Source organism: Lithobates pipiens, unplaced genomic scaffold (assembly GCF_037356315.1).
Source record: "Lithobates pipiens isolate NorthernLeopardFrog02 unplaced genomic scaffold, aLitPip1_a1.2 Scaffold_18, whole genome shotgun sequence".
Lineage (NCBI taxonomy): Eukaryota > Metazoa > Chordata > Amphibia > Anura > Ranidae > Lithobates > Lithobates pipiens.
Window position 1 is genome coordinate 352290552 of NW_027507758.1, and position 17972 is coordinate 352308523.

The window sequence follows — 17972 nt, forward strand, 5'->3', positions numbered from 1 at the left end:
TGTGGGAAAAAAAGGATGCACATTTTGTTTGGGTACAGCGTTGCATGGCCACGCAATTGTCAGTTAAAATGATGATTTGCCAAATTGTAAAAAGTGCTCTGGTCAGCAAGGGGGTAAAACCTTCCGAGGGCTGAAGTGGTTAAAAGAACCAACTGGCGTCTGTCCAGAATCCAGACTCCCTAACTCAGAGGGAAAAGTTGAGGGACAGAACAAGATAGCATTAGAAATGGAATTCCCTAACAATGCCATAAATCCTCAAAATGTTAGGGAAAAGGGTCCCCAAAGAGTACAACTATAGGACTCTTCATTTAAAATTAAGTGTGAGCAACTAGGATACTTACTTTCTCTAGTAAAGGTCCTCATCATTCCACAATAGGCATACCAGAAAAACTGGTGCTAGGGTTTATAAAAGGGTCAGTGCCATGGGGTAACATCCAGAAAAACTGGAGCACACTAAAGAATCAAGTGCCCTCAAGGTAAAAAGCAGTAAGAACTGATCCCTGTTAATCTTGCAGCCTATGAAATCTTTGAGGAGAGGGACAGGGTTGAAGAGTATGAAACACTGCAAGGGGTGTAAATATCAGTGATGGAAAAGGGTTTCTCTTGCAGAATGGAGTGTAATATACATTGGAAATGGATTGCCAAGGGTATGATGCCAGTGCCACCATAGGAGGCATTAGAGTTCCCAGGGTGCAGAGTAAAAAACAAAAATTTGTGAAGCTACAAGAACAAGCCTAAGTATCCAAATAGTAATGAGATAACCACCCCCAAACCCAGCCAGATGAACAAACAGTCCGTTATATGCTAAAATAAACATCTTCGTGCAGAGGTGTCAACAGTTGAGATTTTAAGGACTCAAGATCTGCAGCTTGAATGAGAGATTCACTGCGATCATCCATGAGATACCACTGTGGAAGCAGATGAAAAATAGGGTTCCTAAAACCTGAGCCTGAGCAGAACCAAAGAGATGCCTACCCTTAAAGCATAGGTAAATCAAATGTTCCTTAAAACAGTTCTAAAGGCAGACTTTTTTTTTATCTTAATGCTTTTTATGGATTAAGATGAAAAACCTTCTGTGTGCATAAGCCCCCTTAACACTTTCCTGAGCTCCATCTCGATCCAGGGTTTGTTGTATAAGAGCCTTGACTGTCCGGGACTCTCCCTCCTCAATAGCTGCGAAAACAGCGGGCGCCATTGGCTCCCGCTGCTGTCAACCAAAGTCAGTGAGACCATGAAAACAGGGAAAGGGTCGGGCCAAGCCACGGCTCCATGTCTGAATGGACACACATAGCAGGGGCTCAGATTGGGTGCACTTGGCAGAGGGGAGGGGCCAGGAGTGTCAGTGAGGGACCTGAGAAGAGGAGGATCTGGGCTGCTCTATGCAAAACCACTGCAGAGAGCAGGTAAGAATAACATGTTTTTTATTTTTAAACGAATTAAAACAAGACTTTAATATCACTTTAAGCATATTCGCAGTATTCAAAGCATGAAACCAAATCACCCTATGCATCTGAAGAGAGATTACACCCATGTAAGGTACAAGCTTAAATGCAAGGATGTATCCTTGAGTTTTAGAGGTCCCTTTTAATATTTTTGATCCACCAATACGCCATGGATTCACAAATGTGAAATAACTGAAACGAGGGAAAAAAAGTAGGGAATCCAACTGTCTGTTAGTGAAATCCCTAAAGGAGTTTACAGTCTACTGTTACATAAACACATATGGTACATACTCTGGGACCAAACTGTTCAGAAACTATTTAATAGTTAAGTATGATTTTGTGTTGTTAAAAAATGCAAAACACTCTTACAAAAATGCAGATAAGCATGGTAGTGTACAGGCAGTATTCCAGTGGTGCTAATCCACTCTTGCTATCCAGCGACGGATCTCCGTGGTCCATCGATGGATGATCATATCCAGCGATGTGGGATCTCTCAGTCCAGCGCTGTCCATACATCCGTCTTCTGTCTCCACTGCGGAGACACTGCGGGGATCCCAGCGCTGACGTTTCTTATATTAGGAGGGCAGGGCCACCCGTCACCTGATCCCGCCCCCTCTGACGCTGGTGAGGAAAGCTATGGGGTTCCCCAGTGACGTATGGGTGACCCCGCCCCCTCTGATGTAATGCAGGTTTCCGTTACATCAGAGGGGCGGGGGTCACCCATATGTCATTAGGGAATCCCTGGCTCCCCTCAACAGCGTCAGAGGGGGCGGGGTCAGGTGACGGGTGGCCCCACCCTCCTAATATAAGAAACGCCAGCGCTGGGATCCCTGCAGTGCCTCCGCAGTGGAGACAGAAGACGGATGTATGGACAGCCCTGGACTGAGAGATCCCCGTCGCTGGATATGATCATCCATCGCTGGATAGCAAGAGTGAATTAGCACTGCTGGAATCTTTTTTTTATTTTTTTATTTTTAATAAAGGAATTTTTCAAAAGTGTGTTTGTCTTATTTAACCATTTTTACACTTTCTTTGTGAAATGGTAGGGGTACTTTTGTACCCCCTTACCATTTCAAACAGGGGGGCTGGATCTGGGGGTCCCCTTGTTAAAGGTGGCTTCCAGATTCTGATAAGCCCCCCGCCCGCAGACCCCCACAACCACCGCTCAGGGTTGTGGGGATGAGGCCCTTCTCCACATCAACATGGGGACAAGGTGCTTTGAGGGGTCACAGACCCCCAAAGCATCCTCCCAATGTTGAGGGCATGTGGCCTGGTACAGTTCAGGAGGGGGGGTGCTCTCTTGTCCCCCCTCTTTTCCTGCGGCCTGCCAGGTTGTGTGCTCGGATAAAGGGTCTGGTATGGATTTTTAGGGGGACCCCCACATCATTTTTTTTTATAAATTTGATGCGGGGTTCCCCTTAATATCCATACCAGACCTGAAGGGCCTGGTAATTGAATTTAGGGGAACCCCCACGCTTTTTTTTTTATCAATGAATGAATGAAATGTCGGCTAATACAGAGAACACTCATTGAGTGTTCTCTGTATTACGGGAGCTGACAATATAGCCGCAAGTGATTTTAAAAGACTTTTTTTCCTGCACAAATGACACTTTGTGCAGGGACAGTTCTAAGCACGGGAAACATGCGCCCCTTCACAGGCATACTATAGACACCCCCCAGGTATGAAATTTAAAGGAATATTACACTTTTATTGTTTCACTTTAATCATGATTAAAATCACTGATCCTGAAAAAGCGGCCTTTTTTAAAACTTTTTTTTGCATTGATCCATGTCCCCTGGGGCAGGACCCAGGTCCCCAAACACTTTTTAGGACAGTAACTTGCATATTAGCCTTTAAAATTAGCACTTTAGATTTCTCCCATAGACTTGTACAGGGTGTTCCGGCTTTTTGAATTTGCCGCGAACAGCGCAAATTGTTCACTGTTTGCAGAACAGGCGAACAGGCAATGTTCGAGTCGAACATGAGTTCGACTCGAACTCGAAGCTCATCCCTAGTTGAGACCAATTACATCTGATTACAGTGTGTAACCAGGAAGTTCCGGTAAACAGCTTTCCTTAGTTTGCAATGGCAGGGAGGACCAATCGCCGGCTTGTTTGTCTGTGGGGGGGGGGGGTCTGTGCTGATAATCAGTGCCCGCCTGTCAGTGCCCATCAGTGCTGCCTATTAGTGCCCATCAGTGCCGCCTATTAGTGCCCAGCAGTGCCCATCAGTGCTGCACATCATGCCACCTATCGGTGCCCATCAGTGCTGCAAATCAGTGCCCATCAATTCTACATATTAGTGCCTCCTCCTCAGTGCTCATCAGTGCCAACTCATCAGTGCCCATCAGTGCTATCTCACTTGGTCTTTTTTTAGTTTGTTTAGTAAAAAAAAAAAACAACCCAGTGGTGATCAAATACCACCAAAAGAAAGCTCTATTTGTGGGGAGAAAATGATGAAAATGTAGTTTAGGTACAGTGTCACATGACCGCACAATTGTCATTCAAAGCTTGACAGTGCTGAAAGCTGAAAATTGTCCTGGGCAGGAAGGGGGGAAAGTGCCCAGTATTGAAGTGGTTAAACATTGAATGTTTTTAGTTTTTCCTATTTGCATGTGTATTCTAACAGCATATAACACAAATAAAAGTAAATATATGTTGGAAGACAAATCGCATTAAACAAAGGATATACATTTAATCTTATTTAATGACACGTAATGCAAGTCTTAATCTCAGGTACCACCCCAGAATTTGTAATCATTCCCTGAAAAGGCGTGTAAACAGACAATGTGTGACTTAAGTTTCATGAGAGTAATTGTACTGTGGCACACTGGAGGAGAGAAAGGACGTCTGTGAGGACACTGCAAGATACCTTCCAGAACTATGGGGATACAAGTGCAGAATGGCTGCAGGGCATTGCTTAATGAAGGCGAGGAGAATGAAATGGTAACTAAAAAATATTGTTTATGTAATTCTATCAATGCATAATGTATTATAATCTCAGCCCTGAACAGTGTTGCTCAAGATACAAAGCTGCTAATTCCTTTTAATCAAGTACTTATTTAAACATGTTAAACCTGGGCTGCATGTATAACTGGGATCTTATCTTGGGAAGGACAGTTTGGGAGGTGAGCTAAAACTTTAAATATAGCTTTATGTTTGTTGTATGTTACCTTTCAATTTCCTTTTGGTGGCTCCAATAGGTTGGTATATCCACATAAAGGACAGCATGCACAGGTTGATTTGTGAGAGTTTTCTTTCTTTTTTTTTTATCACAAACAACAATGTATGAAAGTGTACTGACAGAAATTTTTATTTTTGCTAGAAATGTCCACTTAGAGTCCCTGTTTCAGTTTCAGACCCAAAATGAAGAAATACCAGAAATATTTCCATATACAATTTTCATACAGGACAGTACTGGGTTCAACAACATGTTTTTAAAAATTCTGAAACACCTTTATTATTATTATTATCTTATACCAATTAGAAAAGAGTTATCGTTAAGATTCAGGAAACAGTATTTTCCATGATAAGATAACATATCAGCTAATGCTCAGGTTGGAGTGAGCACAAACTTCCTGATCTTCAACTTTGATCTTACTGCATCCAGTTCTGGAGACCTCATTTTATTGATAAGATAGAATGAGTCCAGGGATGAACAACATAAATGGGGAAAGGGCTAATGCTGCGTAAACACGATCGGAATTCTCGTCGGAAAAAGCTCTGATGGTTTTCCCGATGGAATTCCGATGGAATTCGGCTCACGCTGTCTTGCCTACACACGGTCACACCAAATTCCGATTTTATAACGCGGTGACGTACAACACATACGGCAGGACTAGAAAAGGGAAGTTCAATAGCCAGTAGCTAATAGCTTCTGTCTCGTAGTTGAATCTGAGCATGCGTGATTTTTGGTGTGGCGGAATTTCATACACACGATCGGAATTGAGAGCATGCTATAAATTTTTGGCTGGTGGAAATTCGGACAGCTAAATTCTGATGCAGCCTACACACGGTCACATTTTCAGATGAAAAGCTCTCGTCTGTCTTTTTATGGCTGGAATTCCAATCGTGTGTACGTGGCATAAGGTATAAAACATATTAGGAGACTAATACGTAGAGTCTATGGGAAAGGGGAGACATGACTGAAATCTTTTTAATACATGAAGGGGGTGAATACAGTTCAGGAGGGCAGTATTTTAAAATGAAGCTAAGATCAAGAACACGGGGACGTGACCTCCAATTAGCAGGAGGAAAGTTCTACTCAAAACAAATCATAGAAAGTATTATTTTGCTGGAAGAGTAGTTGATATTTGGAATCTACTTCCAGCAGAGGTAGTGAGTCAATCAACAGCAAGTGGATTCAGACATGCTTAGGACAAACTTAGAGCTATACTCAGACAAAAAAGTTTTATAAAAATACAACATAAAAATATATAAATGAAAAAGAAAATGGGGCAGACTTTATTCAACACTTGGTCTTTTACCTAAACAGAATTTTTATCATTTTGTTCCCACAAATATAGCTTTCTTTTGGTGGTATTTGATCACCTCTGTGTTTTTTTTATTTTTTGCTAAACAAATAAAAAAAGACCTAACATTTTGAAAAAAAGTTTTTCTTTTGTTTTTGTTATAAAATGTTGTAAATAAGTAAGTTTTCTCCTTCACTGATGGGCATTGATAAGGCGGCACCAATGAGGTGGCACTGATGGGCACTGGCAATGGGTACTGATAGGTGGCACTGATGGACAATGGTATGCCACATTGGTGGGTGGCACTGATATGCAGCACTGATGGGCATTAGGGATGAGCTTCGTGTTCGAGTCGAACATACGTTCGACTCGAACATCGGCTGTTCACCCGTTCGGCGAATTCCGAACGTTATGGGCCGTTCGCGCCAAATTCGTGTGGCGCTCACGGCCCACAATGCACTGCGTCATCGCAGTGCATTGCTGGCTCATGATTGGCCAAGCATGCACTGTGACCCCGCATGCTTGGCCAATCACAGCGCCAGCAGCGAGGAGAGCCATGATTGGCCACAGGCAGGGTGCCTGTGGCCAATCATAGCTCAGGCTGTGTAGTACACGCCCCACACTATATAAGGCCGCCAGCGCAGCGGCCTAGTGTAGTGTGTTGGCGTCTGAAGCAGTTAGTGGGTGTTCTGTGTACCTTCAACACAGTACACACCAATCGTTATTGGACGATTTTCGATCTTGCTCTTCTGTAGTGGTTGTTTTCTGCGTGCCCTGACCACAGTATACACCGCTATATTCACCTCACCTATATAGCTAGTGATCTATCTTTTATAATAGAGCTTGCAGTCAGTAGTGTTAGGAGCTTGTGCGTGCTGTCTGCGTGCTCTGTACCCAGTACACACCGCTATATCCACCTACATAGCTCTTCTCTATTTGAGCCCACTTGCCATCTGCAGGAGATATTGGAAGTTGTGTGTGCCTCCAGCACAGCACAGTATACATCTGTATATACCCCTTTATCTCTGGTGTTCTATAATAAAGGCATCTGCAGGAGTTAGTGGGTTTTTTGTGCCTCCAGCACAATATACACCTGTATCTACCCTTTATTGCTGATCTCTAATAGAGCCATCTGCAGGGCTTAGTGGGTGTTGTGTGACTCCATTACACTGCTGTTTTACCCAACTCCCTTCAGGCCATTACCATGTCTGGAAGGCCAGCAAGGAGAGGCAGACAGGCACAAGCCAATAAAAGAGGGAAAGCAGGCTCTGTGTCTAGAGACAACAGTGCTGGTCATGGACGCGGTGCATTGTCATCAGCACGTGGCCATGGGACACGCTTGTCCTTCTTTTCGGCAGCTGGACATGTTGAACCGCAACATGCCAATGACTTGGTAGCGTGGATGACCAAGCCCTCTTCATCCTCCTCCTCCTCTCTCACCCAGTCTCAGGGTACTAGCAAAGCAGCTGCCAACGCACCGTCTTCTCTCCTCTCAATGTCATCATCAGTGACTCCTTCCCTAGACCCACCACGTCCTCCTGAGGAGTCTCCTGAACTCTTTGAGCACAGTGTTGGGTACATGCTCCAGGAGGATGCCCAGTGTTTTGTGGGCTCTGATGATAACACTCAGCTAGAGGAAGGCAGTAGCGTGAATGCAGAGAGAGGGGATGCTCAAGAAGGACAGTAATCTGGCAGTCATGTTCCACAAGCTGCAGCATACTGCCAGGCTTGCTACAGCGATGAAGAGGGAGGGGATGATGAGGGCACTGACTCCACGTGGGTGCCTGGTAGGAGAGAGGAGGAGGAGGAGGCACATGTCCAACGAGGCAGGATGCCCTCCGGGGGCCAGCTTAGGGGCAGCACACCGACTGAATCACACCGCAGAGCTCCGCCTGTGCAGGGCGCTGCCTCTGCGCATTATTCTAAAAGTTCTTTGGTGTGGGCCTTTTTTGAGACGAGTGCATCAGATCGCACCGCTGCTATTTGCAACATATGTCTCAAGCGTATCTCGCATGGCCAAAACATCAGCCGCTTGGGCACCACATGCTTGACCAGACATATGTTGACCTGCCATGCAGCTCGTTGGCAAGCGTACCTCAAAGACCCACACCAAAGAACAAAGCGGACCTCTCCTTGCTCCTCATCAGCTGGCATCTCCAACCCCACTAGACCTTCAGTCCTCTCTGAAACCTGCTCTGAGAGGAATGAAGGTGTAGAATTAGGTGTGTCACAGCCAAGTGCTTCCGGGAACTCTGCTAGTGGTACACCCACGTCCGATTATAGCAGGCAAATGTCCCTGCCCCAGCTGCTGGACCGGCGAAAGAAGTTTACTCCCAGCCATCCACATGCCCAGCGGTTGAATGCTAGCTTGGCTAAATTGCTAGCACTTCCCCCTAATACTGCACAGAGTGCCTTCTATCACCTTTTCCTGCGTACTCTTGACAGATACATCTCCCCCCACCTGATAGTGGGTGGAGATTTCAATTTAGTGGCTAATCCCGTGGAGGATAGGAGCCGAACATCACATAGCGCTAGGGTTTTCCCTAAATTCCTCTCTAAAGCATTGGATGGTTTGCAGCTTATCGACACCTGGAGGGCCCTTAATATTGGAGTTCGAGAATATACACACTACTCTCACCCTCATGATAGTTACGCTAGGTTAGATTATATCTTTGCTTCCCCGGTTCTTTTGGCCAATTCCTCACACACTACTATCCACCCGTGCCCATGGTCTGACCATCAGGTTGTGGCCTTCCATACCTCCCACGTAGGCCTCTCCCCCTCTCTTGCCTCCTGGCGACTGAATGATTCCCTACTCTCTGACCCCACTACCTATACTCAGATTGAGAGCCACCTAGCAGACTACTTCGCGATTAATGACACCACGGACATCTCACCCCATGTTCTTTGGACCGCTCATAAAGCGGTTCTTCGTGGCCGTTTAATTGAAATTGCAGTCACTAGGAAGAAACAAAGTAATGCTAGGATCCAGGCCCTCACACGGGACCTGCGAGCCCTCTACCAGACCCACGCACAGGCACATTCCCCTGAAGCCCTTCGCTTGATTAATCAAAAGCGAACTGAACTAGACACTATCCTCTCGGAACGTACCGAGAAATCGCTTCGGTGGTCAAAAGCTAGATTTTTGCTACACAGTAACACAGCTTCTAGGATGTTCTCTCGGAAATTACACCAATCTTTACAACCTACTCATGTCTATAAATTGAAAAATGACAAGGGTAATCTGGTCTCACACCCTAACGAAGTACTCAAAATTTTCTCCTCCTTTTACCGAGACCTTCTATCCCCTTCCTCGCAACCCCTGCCGAACAATGTAGATCAGTGGCTGGACTCGCTCCCCCTTCCATCCCTCTCAGATTCACAGCGGACCGCACTTAACGCCCCCTGCACCGACCAGGAGGTGTTGGACACTATTAAGACACTCAAATCCTCTACAGCCCCCGGCCCGGATGGCTACACCTCCACATATTACAAGAAATTTTCACAGATCCTGGCCCCTAAATTGTCCAGACTCATTAACCAGACGCTACAAGGACAGACTCTCCCTGACGAGATGTTGCATGCTAATATGACCCTGATCCCCAAACCCCATAAAGACCACTCCCTACCCCAGAATTTTAGGCCCATCTCTGTGTTAAATAATGATATTAAAATCCTAGGAAAGATATTGGCAAACAGATTGGCACCTATTGTGGGTGCCCTTGTGGGCCCGGAGCAGACTGGTTTTATCCCCAATAGGCAGATCACTGATAACATTCGTTTGGCAACGAATATCATTCAAGATGCGAACCTTTTCTCCCGTAAAGTCCTGATTTTTGGGTTGGATATCCAAAAAGCATTCGACACTCGACAGTGTCCTCTGGCCCTATTTAGACCGGGTTTTGGCCAAGTTTGGTTTCGGGGGCGAATTTATTAATGGTTTTAAAGCACTGTATCATAGACCCCAAACTAGGATCAAACTCCCCGGTAGTTCCTCAGAATTTTTTCCTGTAGGTCGGGGTACCCGCCAGGGCTGTCCCCTATCCCCGTTAATATTTGCCTTGGCCCTGGAGCCCCTCGCCAGAGCCATTATTACTAATCCGAACATAGGGGGGTACTTGAAAGAGGAAGGGGAGTACAAGCTTAGCCTTTACGCGGACGATGTCCTTTTGTTTTTACCCAATCCTTTGATAGCTCTCCCCAATCTTCTTGAGCTTTTGGGCACCTTCCACAAGCTTTCGGGCCTGGGGGTGAATCTAGCTAAGTGTACTGCCCTTCCTATCAACTTTACCCCTGCAGACGTTTCTAATATGCGCTCCTATTTTGGACTCTCTCTCTCTAAAAGCACTATCTTATACCTAGGGGTCCATCTAGCTCCTTCCTTACCAGAAATCTATAGCGCCAACTATCCGCCGACCTTTACAATGGTTCGGAGGTGGCTGCGTCTGTGGTCGACCTATCGCATCCCCTTGATAGGGAGGGTTGTAGCGGTTAAAATGTCTATTTTGCCGAAACTACTTTATTACTTCAGAGCTCTCCCTATTTATGTGTCACGCCAAGCCCTCACCACTCTACAACGCGATATTAACACTTTTCTCTGGCTGGGCAAGAGGCCCAGGCTGGGGAGACACCTAACACATCGTCCACTTCTACATGGCGGCTTGGGACTCCCAGATGTATGGCTATATTACTTAGCGGCCAGGTTGGCCCAGACGGCTCAATGGCATGCCCCTACGGTTGGTATACCGTGGTTGCAATTTGAAACTCAGTCTTTGCGGCCTTATTTCCTCCCGGGAGTCCTGTGGCAGGAGAGTCTCCGTCCAAGGGACTTAGCCCCTCTTAATAACATAGTGAGTAGCTCCTTCTACCTCTGGTCACTGTATAGGACTACATTTAAACTGCGGCCTAACAGACCCACATTGGCATCATTTTTGAGCGATAGGAGATTCCCTCTGGCGTTTGGGTCTCCTGCTGCCTTCAGATGGTGGATCCAGAAGTCCTTGGTCACTCTGCGGGCCCTTTCTGGTAGACGAGGTGTCTTCACCTCCTTTTCACAACTTCAATCACAACATGAGGTACCTAGGGCGGAATTTTACAAATATCTCCAGATTCGACACTTTTTTCAAACACATTATAGTTCTTTAGACACCATCTCCAATACTCAATTTGAATCTTTATGCTACAGACACTCCAGAGACAGGGGTATTATCTCTACGGTGTACAAACATCTTCTGGAATCCCAGATGCCTGAGAAGACTAGGGCGATGTGCCTCTGGGAAACTGATCTAGACACAGAGTTCTCGCCTGAGGAATGGAGTACGATGCTTGTGAATATGCATAGGTGTGCCAGATCTATGGCGGTGAAGGACACCGTGGTGAAGCTTCACACTCGTTGGTACCTCACCCCGGATAGGATTCACAGGTTTTACCCCACGGTTCCTGATCACTGTTTTAGGGGTTGCCCGGAAACGGGCTCCTTGATCCATATTTTCTGGAGCTGTCCCCAGCTCCAGGGAGTTTGGGATCGGGTTCGCACCATGGTGTCCTCGATTGTTGGATCCATGGTCGACTTGTCACCCGCACACTGTTTATTGTTCGCTCCTATAACAGGGGTTTCCCGCCCCACCCAAAGGTTGATCAACACATTGTTCTGTGCTGTTCACTGGACGATTGCGCTACATTGGCGCTCGCAGATCACCTCCTGGTCGGGGGTCCTTGGTAGGATGGACGCTATCCGTCTAATGGAACGGGTACACCACACCATTATGGACACCATGCATGTCCACACAGCCAAATGGTCCGAATGGCCGGTGTGTTCCGGTCCTATGGGGGGACCCCCCCCCCCTATATCCCCCAGTAGGTGATACATCGGAGTCCAGGCGGTCCCACTGAATTCTTATATTTCTACTTTTGATGGTTTATTCTCCTATATCTTTGACCCAGGCCAGCTTGGAGACAGTACTGTGGAGTATTAGCTATCTGTCCGTGAAGTCAATTTTAATAATTATTGCACGGTTAACTTTCTATTTGTGTTTAGTTTATTTTCCCTTGTTTTACTAACCTTCTATTATATACATCTTTGAACTTGATAAGCATCATCTGGTGCATACGGTCCAGGCTGTGTACGTTAATCGCTTTTGTAAAAACTCCTTTTTGTGCCTGGTCCGCTGCTGTGCCAGCAACATTTGTATGCTGTGTATTTCTATTATGCTTTCCATTGACGCTGTCATGTACTTGTGTCTGTTGATCTACTTATTTTTCTTTTACCACCAATAAAAACGTTTGTAATAAATTGCTAGCACTTCAACTGCTGCCTTTTCAGTTGGTAGACTCGGCCCTCTTCCGTGAGTTTGTACAATGTGCGGTTCCTCAGTGGCAGGTCCCCAAACGCCACTTTTTCTCACGGAAGGCGATTCCGGCTCTCTACCGGCATGTGGAAGGCAATGTCCTTGCCTCGCTGGACAGGGCGGTCAGCGGTAAGGTGCATATTACCACTGACTCATGGTCCAGCAGGCATGGACAGGGATGTTACCTGTCTTTCACGGCCCATTGGGTCACTCTTCTGGCAGCTGGGAAGGATGCAGGACAAGGTGCAGTAGTGTTGGAGGTTGTTCCGCCACCACGCCTCCAAAATGCTACTATTGGTTGTGACACACCTCTCTCCTCCACCCCCTCCTCTTCTTCTTTAGTGATGGACGAACTTCCGACGGGACGTTTCGCGAACGCGAAACGCGAACGGACACAAACGTTCGCGAAAACGACCGTTCGCCGCGGGCTCCATTGACTTCAATGGGAGGCGAATTTCGCAAACCTTTAGGTCGAATTTGCGGCCACGGGGTAATTATTAGGGGGTAGCACGTAGTCCCACCACCTGGACAATAGCATAATACATGTATGAGGTGAATTTGGGATCGATAACTACAAGCATTTTTTTTTTATTTGGGAAATTGTTCTGACAATTCAGGACTATGGAGCTAATGAAGGCAATGGAGGAGAGGGAAGGTCAGGGACCAGGGTAGGCAAACAAGAGGGTGCAGGAGATACAGAGCACTGACAGCAGCACCGTAATACAGAGCACTGACATCAGCACCGTGACATACAGCGCTGACAGCAGCTCCGTGACATACAGCGCTGACAGCAGCTCCGTGACATACAGCGCTGACAGCAGCTCCGTGACATACAGCGCTGACAGCAGCTCCGTGACATACAGCGCTGACAGCAGCTCCGTGACATACAGCGCTGACAGCAGCACCGTGACATACAGCGCTGACAGCAGCTCCGTGACATACAGCGCTGACAGCAGCTCCGTGACATACAGCGCTGACAGCAGCTCCGTGACATACAGCACTGACAGCAGCTCCGTGACATACAGCGCTGACAGCAGCTCCGTGACATACAGCGCTGACAGCAGCACCGTGACATACAGCGCTGACAGCAGCTCCGTGACATACAGCGCTGACAGCAGCTCCGTGACATACAGCGCTGACAGCAGCTCCGTGACATACAGCGCTGACAGCAGCTCCGTGACATACAGCGCTGACAGCAGCTCCGTGACATACAGCGCTGACAGCAGCTCCGTGACATACAGCGCTGACAGCAGCTCCGTGACATACAGCGCTGACAGCAGCTCCGTGACATACAGCGCTGACAGCAGCTCCGTGACATACAGCGCTGACAGCAGCACCGTAAGCAGCCCCAGGAGGAAGTCAGCACAGCACAGGGATGGTGTGATCCCCTCATAATAAGAACCCCCAGGAGGAAGTCAGCACAGCACAGGGATGGTGGGAGCCCCTCATAATAAGAACACCCAGGAGGAAGTCAGCACAGCACAGGGATGGTGGGAACCCCTCATAATAAGCAGCCCCAGTAGAAATATGACACCGCTCAACCTCTTCAAAGAGGAGGGTAGGGGCATATAGTACGGTGTGCTTTTTTGGGTCAGGGAAGTGAGCCAAATGAATTAAGAAGGTCTGTGTGCTTGATTCCAAAAATTGTTTATAGACATATACATGGTCTACTGATCACATGTGTTGAATTCCTCCGAGATCCATGCCTCATTCATTTTTAGAAATGTGAGGTAGTTAACACTGTGGTGAGCTAGGCGAGTACGCTTATCGGTCACAATCCCCCCTGCTGCGCTGAACGTCCTTTCGGACAGGACACTGGATGAGGGGCAAGCCAACAGTTCGATTGCAAATTGGGCAAGCTCTGGCCAGAGGTCAAGCCTGCCCACCCAGTAGTCTAGGGGTTCATCACTCCTCAGAGCGTCCACATCGGCCGTTAACCCAATGTAGTCGGACACCTGACGGTCTAGGCGTTCCCTGATGCTGGATCCGGATGACACCTGTCGATGGGTCGGCTGAAAGAATGACCTCATATCCGAAGTCACCAACACATCTTCAAACCGGCCTCTTCTTGCAGGCGCTGTTGGATTGGTACCCGCAAATCCTTCTCTGGGAGTGGGAATTGCTCCTCTGCCAGCGCACGCAAAAGCAGAATGCAGCATTTCTCGAAGCAAGGCCTGGAAGTGCTGCATTCTGACAGCCCTCTGCGACGGCGGTAACATTTCCGCCATTTTGTGTTTGTACCGGGGGTCTAAGTACGTTGCCACCCAGTACTGGTCCTTGACCCTCATGCTTTTTATACGGGGGTCCCTATTAAAACACTGGAGCATGAAGGCCCCCATTTGCACTAAAGTGGAAGCGGTGTGGTGGCCTGGCTCCTGCTCATCATCCAGGATAATGTCGTCCTCTTCATTCTCCTCTCCCCATCCTCGCACAACAGGGATCCCAGAAAGGTTTAAAGCATGCTCTTCTTGCTCCTGCTCATCCGCCCCGGCACCATCCTCCTCTGACTCCTCATCAGACTCCTGTTGTTGACTTGTCTCAGATAGAGTAGCCCCCCCTGGGAATTCATCCAGCATTGCGACTTCCTCATCTTCCCGCTCCTGCTCCTCCACAGCCTGATCAATGACACGACGCAATGCACGCTCCAGAAAGAAGGCATAAGGTACCATGTCACTGATGGCGCCATGGCTGCGACTGACCAGTTTGGTGATCTCCTCAAATGGCCGCAGAAGTCTGCATGTGTCGCGCATGAGCAGCCACTGGCGCGGTGAAAAAAAACCCAGCTCCCCAGAACCGTTTCTTTCGCAGAGTTCATACAGGTAGACGTTAACTGCACGTTTCTGCTGGAGCAGCCTATCAAGCATATAGAAGGTTGAGTTCCATCGCGTCGGGCAATCGCAAATAAGACGTCTGACCGGCAGATGGTGTCGCCGCTGAATGTCAGCAAGGCGAGCCATGGCCGTGTAAGATCTTCTGAAATGGGCCGAGATTTTCCTTGCCTGCCGCAAGATGTCCTGGACCCCAGGGTATTTGACAAGGAATCGCTGCACGACCAAGTTTAAGACGTGTGCCATGCACGGCACGTGCGTGATTTTGCCCTGTTTCAATGCGCTAAGCAGATTGGCACCGTTGTCACACACCACTTTACCAACTGTCAAATTGAGCGGTGTTAGCCACTCATCTGCCTGTGAACGCAAAGCTGAAAGGAGTGCCGGGCCAGTGTGGCTCTTTGCTTCCAGGCACAACAGACGCAGCACGGCATGGCAACGTCTCACCTGGCATGTGGAATAGGTTCTGGGGAGCTTGGGCGGTGCAGTGGAAGAGACGCTAGCAGCGGAAAAGGAGGAGGCAGCTGAGGAGGAGAGGGAGGAGGATGGAGTAGGAGGAGGAGAAGAAGAGTCAGGCCTGCATGCAATCCGTGGCGGTAAAACCAAATCTACACGGGTGCCACGGGTTACATGCTTGACGGCCGTCAGAAGGTTCACCCAGTGGGCAGTAAAACTGATATACCTTCCCTGCCCGTGTTTGCTAGACCACGTGTCTGTGGTCAGATGTATCTTGGCACCGACACTGTGTGCCAGAGATACATTCACTTGCCGCTGAACATGGCCATATAGCTCTGGGATGCCCTTCTCTGAGAAATACTTCCTTCCTGGGACCTTCCATTGTGGTGTTCCAATGGCCACAAATTTGCGAAAGGCCTCCGAGTCCACCAGTTTATATGGCAGTAGTTGGCGGGCTATGAGTTCTGACAAGCCAGCCGCCAACCGTTGGGCAAGAGGGTTATCCGGCGTCATCATTTTTTTACGCTCAAACATTAGGCCCACGGAAGCCTGCCTTTTTGCAGAAAAATGTGAGCTTGGCGTGATGGAAGGTGGAGTGGAGGACAATTGTGAGGAGAGAGGAGAAGGAGAAGTAGAAGACGAGGCTGGACGGTGAGAGCCTGCAGTGTGGCTTTGTGTGTTCCGTTGCTCCCACTGGGCTCGGTGATGGCTGCTCATGTGCCTTCTTAAGGCGGTCGTCCCTAGGTGAGTATTGGGCTTACCGCGACTAACGCGTTGACTGCAAAGATTGCAGATGGCAACGCTATTGTCAGCAGCGGACACGTTAAAAAAAGCCCACACTGCGGAGCCATGTGCCGGTGTCCTGGGAGCGCCAGATGTGACCGTACATGGTCGATGACTCGCTCCTGATACATTTGCAGTCTGCTTTGTCCCTGCTGTGCAATGTAAGTCATTGCTGCTTCTCCTCCCTATCTGCTGGTCCATATCTCCCTCTGAACTCCCCTCCTCTTCCTCTCTTGTGGGCACCCACGTGACATCACTAGACACGTCATCATCAACGTCACCTTCCCCACCGCTATAAGTAGAGTAGGCAGCAACACCGGGGACCAACCTCCTCCTTGGGCTGATCTGGGTACTGGCGTCAGACTGCTGAGTAGCGCTTGTTGCTACCTCCTCTTCCTGATCCAATACCAAGAGTGGCTGCGCATCAGAAATGTCCTCTTGATATGGATCGGAAAATAATTCCAGTGACTCAAGCGGAAGGTATGTGGTGGTGGTGGTGGTGGTCGTGTTGTTGGTGGTAGTGTCTTTGGGGGTGCACATAGCAGAGAGTGAAGAAGAGGGTGCAGATCGAGAGGATGAGGAGGGTGCAGAAGAGTAAGGCTGAGCGAGCCACTCAACCAAGTCTGGTGCATCCTTTAAAGTAATTGAACGCACCTTCTGCAACTTCCCACTTTGGCTCAAGCCTGTTGCTCCTGCCCTACCCCTACCACCCCTGCGGAAGGGCCTGCCTCTTCCTCTGCATGTCATTTTTTAAATGACCCTGTGACAAAACTCTTAGTCCCTATACCGCTGAAGGACTGCTGCAGTATAGGTGAGCGGTCAGCAGTGGTGCACGTCAACCCTATCTATTGTGGACCGATAGCGGTCCTTACAGAACAGCAGACTGTACCGCACTCAAGCCTATGTACCGTAGCACCCTATACCAAGTTACCAGTCCTTATAAGAACTTTTGTGGACCAAGCAGGTTGTGTATTAGTGTTTAGCAGACTGTACGTCAGTCCCTATACCGCTGAAGGACTGCTGCAGTATAGGGCAGCGGTCAGCAGTGGTGCACGTCAACCCTATCTATTGTGGACCGATAGCGGTCCTTACAGAACAGCAGACTGTACCGCACTCAAGCCTATGTACCGTAGCACCCTATACCAAGTTACCAGTCCTTATAAGAACTTTTGTGGACCAAGCAGGTTGTGTATTAGTGTTTAGCAGACTGTACGTCAGTCCCTATACCGCTGAAGGACTGCTGCAGTATAGGGCAGCGGTCAGCAGTGGTGCACGTCAACCCTATCTATTGTGGACCGATAGCGGTCCTTACAGAACAGCAGACTGTACCGCACTCAAGCCTATGTACCGTAGCACCCTATACCAAGTTACCAGTCCTTATAAGAACTTTTGTGGAACAAGCAGGTTGTGTGTTAGTGATTAGCAGACTGTACGTCAGTCCCTATACCGCTGAAGGACTGCTGCAGTATAGGTGAGCGGTCAGCAGTGGTGCACGTCAACCCTATCTATTGTGGACCGATAGCGGTCCTTACAGAACAGCAGACTGTACCGCACTCAAGCCTATGTACCGTAGCACCCTATACCAAGTTACCAGTCCTTATAAGAACTTTTGTGGACCAAGCAGGTTGTGTATTAGTGTTTAGC

The 17972-nt window shown here is 48.2% G+C and overlaps 1 protein-coding gene across 1 annotated transcript in view; it reads left to right on the top strand.

Moving 5' to 3' along the window:
* The first annotated feature begins 4182 nt into the window (after nucleotides 1-4182).
* Nucleotides 4183-17972, top strand: part of LOC143988154 (putative cation-transporting ATPase 13A4) — a 112177-nt gene continuing 98387 nt past the window's right edge. Inside the window, exon 1 of the mRNA XM_077487483.1 lies at nucleotides 4183-4388. Within this exon, the coding sequence (XP_077343609.1) occupies nucleotides 4326-4388 (63 nt within the window). The 5' untranslated portion in view covers nucleotides 4183-4325. The remainder of the gene's footprint in view (nucleotides 4389-17972) is intronic.